The sequence below is a fragment of the Prosopis cineraria genome, unplaced genomic scaffold (assembly GCF_029017545.1).
Source record: "Prosopis cineraria cultivar Desert tree isolate PC_DT_omini unplaced genomic scaffold, ASM2901754v1 PC6, whole genome shotgun sequence".
Taxonomy (NCBI): Eukaryota; Viridiplantae; Streptophyta; class Magnoliopsida; order Fabales; family Fabaceae; genus Prosopis; species Prosopis cineraria.
In genome coordinates this window covers 31,439,447-31,444,302 of record NW_026555337.1, presented here as the reverse complement: position 1 = coordinate 31,444,302, position 4,856 = coordinate 31,439,447, and the positions used below count along the sequence as shown (strand labels likewise).

The 4,856-nt window shown below is 34.1% G+C and overlaps 1 protein-coding gene across 1 annotated transcript; it reads right to left on the bottom strand.

Annotated features, from left to right (window-relative positions):
* Positions 1 to 237: 237 nt before the first annotated feature.
* Positions 238 to 1,032, bottom strand: LOC129314070 (ruBisCO-associated protein-like). Its single transcript, XM_054957446.1, has one exon. It carries the CDS (start codon positions 1,030 to 1,032, stop codon positions 238 to 240), a length of 795 nt encoding a protein of 264 aa, XP_054813421.1.
* Positions 1,033 to 4,856: the final 3,824 nt, after the last annotated feature.

Genomic DNA, 4,856 nt, shown 5'->3' with positions numbered 1-4,856 from the left:
CAAACTAAAGCAGCTTTAATTGATTGGACTCGTCATACATATATGGGAGCGAAAAATGAAGCAAGCAAGACAGACACTAAACAAGACAGACACTAGCATTCATTCCAGCTAGATGAATACTGCTTATTAATTGAAAGGGAACTTGGGCAAACCAAATTAAAGAAAACAGTAAAAGCTGCATGGACACAAACCACAAAACGAGGGAGGATAGATCATTCAATAATCTCTTGGCCGATCTCACTTGCTCTCAGGGTTGTGATCATTAGGGGTCACAATCCACTTGGAAATCCCAAATATTCCTTTGTTGAGGAGCTGAGGAACAGCACCAAGGAAGATGGGCAGTGGGACGTTAGCCCAGTCCGATGGCAGGACATCACTGTGGCCAGCAAAGATCTTCTCTTTGGGATAAGTTAGTCTGTCGAAGATGGGTTCGAGCTCTTTAAAATTGGAAAAACGACTAGGCTCAGAGTGGGTCTGGTAGACCACAAAGTCAAAAACTGCTTCGTTTTCCTTGTACAGGTCGTCATAGTTATTAGTGAGAGGAGCTGACACAGTGATGGAAGCCTTGGTGATGACTTTTTCCACGTTCTTTAGATCCCATATGACCTTCTTTATTGCCTTGGGAAACTGATTTGCCGCATCAGGTTTGATGTGTTCGTAGTAAACGTCGATGCCATCAAAACCGAAAGTCTGGACGATGTTTTTGAGAGTGTCGGTGGCATTTTTGATCCACGTGGATTCGTCAGAAGAGGTCACAGCAAATGGGAATTCGGGGTCACGCCCTCCGATGCTCAAGAAGAACTTGATGGAGGTGGAAGTCGACTTCCTTTTGATGGCTTTGATAGTCTGGGCATCGAACTTACTTTTATCAAAATACGCCTCAAATTTTCCTGTCGCGTAACGCCGATAAATATCGTAATCTCTGGCGAAGGCCAGAACGATATGCATTTCTTTGTCGAGGCTCGCATATGGGAGATTTTCAACGGAGCTAACAGTGCTGGCGTAAACACGATAGGCGGACAAGTTCGCCATTTTGAATCTCTCTCTCTCTCTCTACGGTGCTGGATATTGGATTGATTGGCTTTTGTTGTGTGTTTGTGTTGATCCGACTTCATTATGTCCTTTATATAGACAAGTTGCATCTAATTTGTTATCCTGACGTCACTTCTCTCTGTCATCAAACATGGCGTCATGTTTCCATCTCTATTAATTATATGCACCATTTTATTAATTTATTTGTACATACGACAGCTTAATCACATTATTTTTCATGACTCTCCATCTATAGGCATTTTTCAATTTCAATATCACTGTTCGCCCATTAGGGGAAAAAATTTAATGCCTTGAAATGGGACCTAAACAAGTATTCTAATTTATACCACCACATAAGTATCTTGTTTGATAAAAAATCGATGCTCGGTGCGTGCGCCACCTAGTAATTAGCATCTAAAATCCGCCAGCCATTGATATTTCTATTTGTATCTTACTATCACCTTTACTTGCATAATTTTTTTTTTTTTATAATGTTTCACATAACTAATTAATAGTTGGGAGTCCGATGAACTAAGACCACGGACTTGCGCCACAATAAAGACTGTTCTTACCCAGGCTCTCCCCTATAATTTCTGTTGTGACAAACACGGAATTAAGGACTGCAATTGTAACCACAATAAAACCCATGCTTAATTTCTCATGAATTTTACACAGAAATTTAAATTCTTCCTTTTTCCAGAAATAAAATAAAATCAAAGAATAACAATAATCATATCAATGACCAATAAATAAAAGTGAAAAGGACACTAAAATCCCTCTGAATTATATAAATGATAATTTCATCCCTCGAAATGCCATAATTCCTATGAAGTCTTTAGGGATTTCTTTGTTGACAACTTTTTTAGTGAAAAAACCATTCTACCCTTACAAAAAATAACAAATCTCATTTACAACTTTTATTTAAAGAACCACAACTTTTGTTCTGTAAATCACGAAAGTTGAAAAAGAAATCACAACTTGTCAATTATAATTTTTATTATTGAAGAATAAGCCCCAATCACAACTTTTTTTTTAAGGAATAACAACTTTTATTTTGTGAATGCAAGAGTTGAATAAAAAATCATAATTTGTAATGTATAATTTCTAATATTAAAAAACAAGTTCTCAAAATAATAAACCACATTCACAACGTTTGTTTAAATAATTACAACTTTTTTCAAAGAATGGTAAGAATTGAACAAGAAATCACAATTTGTCAATAAGGGTAAAATGGTCTTTTCACTAAAAGTTATTGACAAAGAAGTCCCTGGATACTTTATTGGAATTATCATATTTCGAGGGACTATATTGTCATTTGTATAATTTGGAGGGATTTTATTATCATTTTTTCTAAATAATAAAACAATGACATTTGTTTTTTTTCCTCTCTTGATAAGAAATTGGTTCAGTCTAATTGTCCTTCAATTCGTATTCACATTCGTCCCATCTTCATCATTCGTCTTTCTCACCTTCGTACTTCTCGCAAGCATGTTTGCTTCTTCCGTCATCTTCCGATTCGCCGGTCCTTCTTAACCCTCAACGGCATCACTATCGCCTAGTTTATATTTACCCCTCAAGCTATAACAACCTTTGTCTCGGTCAACGTCAACATTATATTTTTTACATATTTTTTTATAAATAGAAGCTTTCTATGGCATATAATTGACATTATCATGATGAACTTAAAAAAAAAAATCATTGCACGCAGCTAACAATTGAATGAACATGACGGTGTCCTTATACGTACCTCAAATGACAAATATAGATGAAAACACATAATAAATAAAGCAATTGAATGGTCATATTTTAATAAGTCCAATATGCCGATAATTAACGATCAGCATTATCAATTTTTTTTTTTAAATGCCTATCTGGTCTCTCAAATCTCAATATTAACGTTGCAAAGTATAAACAGTCGTATGATTTCAATAAAGGATTAGTGCATATACTCATAATTTATATGCATAATAAGTTGGTGAAAATAATAAGAAATTAATAACTAGGGAACATGATTGAGTCATTTAATGGTTTAAATATAATTATTTCACTTTCCTGGCCACAAAGAATAGTATATACTTTCTTGGTGATTAATTCCTTGAAACCATAGATGGCTATGATCAGTAATTATTGTGATGTACCCAATGAAAGCGCGCGATGCTACCACTGGAAGCTGTGGGTTAAAAAATAGAAGATGGCACGCCGCATGCATGATCAAGACATTTTTTTTTATTTTAAAAAAAGCTTAATTAATTATTCAACTTGCAATTTAGCTGCCAATTACCTGACACTTTTTTGCCAAGCATGGTTGTCGTTGATTCACGGGCTTCTCTAATTTTATATGGAAGCCTCAAAACTGTACACTTCTGCGGTAAAATATCTTGCCCCCTGTCGTATATACCAACCAAACTATTAGTATAAATTGGGGAAACAAATCATACTATTTACTATATAATATACGAAAGATCATTGAATTACATCAAAGTTCCTCACAATACAATTAAAAAAATACTACATGATTTATCGACAATTTAACATCACAATATATATGACAACTATTTTAGTGTAAATGCGTAAGGCACAATGTCCTACTACTTTGGGAAGACAAACTCCGTACCAATGAGAACCCCTTAAAAGTATTAATTGTAACATCCGGCATAGTTAATACGCACTTGGCCTCTCTAATTTACCAGAGGTGTTAATTCTGCCCCAGTTTTTTTTTTTTTTATATTTTATCCCCCATTTTGGATTTTGGTTTTTAAATAGGGTTAATGTCTGTTTCTTCCCATAAAACTATTATGATAAAAGTACCCAGCTTCCTAAACTCTTTATCATAGTAACGTCACTTTTAAATAATTAAATCACAGTAATATTGTCCCTAATACTAAACGGGCTTTATTAACCCTCACTAGCGTCATTGCCGCGCGCCACAAGTCCTCCTAATTTATATTTATCCGTCAACCTACAACAACCTTTGTCCCAGTCAACGTCAACGGTATATTTTTTACATATTTTTCCGTGACTGGAAGTCTTTTGTGGCACATAATTAACATTATCTCGGTGAACTTTAAAAAAATTCATTGCACGCAACTAACAATTAAAAAATTTCTATATAGACTCCCAGTACTCAATATAGTGAGTTAAAAAAATATCAAAGTGGAGGTTGTTAAATCTGTGTGTGTAATAAATAAACAGGGGGTATATAATTAAATGAACAAGTGGTCAGCTGATTTGGTCAGAGATTTGGTTTAAACAATACATTATTAAATAATAATAATATATAATTAGTGGGGGCTAGCAAAGCACTCTGGTATCGTTGAAGAAATTAATTGATCAACAGAGCAATTATTTAGAGAAATTCTAGTTAAAGAAGACCCTCCAAGCCTGTGCAGTTTTTAAAAATCAAAACAAAGGATACATATTCACTGATGTTAAAGTGGATAATTTTAATCATAAGCAAATCTGATAAATTTAATTCAAATAACACGAGAAAAGCAAGTCTTGGGTACACAAGGTGGTTGTGGTTGGGGTTTTTTTTTTTGGAGAAGGAGGTGAGGCCAGCTTTTAATAAATTTAATTAAAAAATGGATAACCATGTTATGAAATTGTTATATATAGAATATATAAGATAAAAGAGTGAGAAAATATAATTAATAAGGTAGAGTTTGGGTGGAGGGATTTGGATTTGAAATCCATGTATTTAAATGGTAGTATGAAAAATCAACCCCGATAAGAATGAATTGTAATTATTGCTCCAGCAAGTGTATGGAATCATAGTAATAAATTTTCCTAAGTATTCCAAGTATCAAACCCATAAAGAAGTTTTG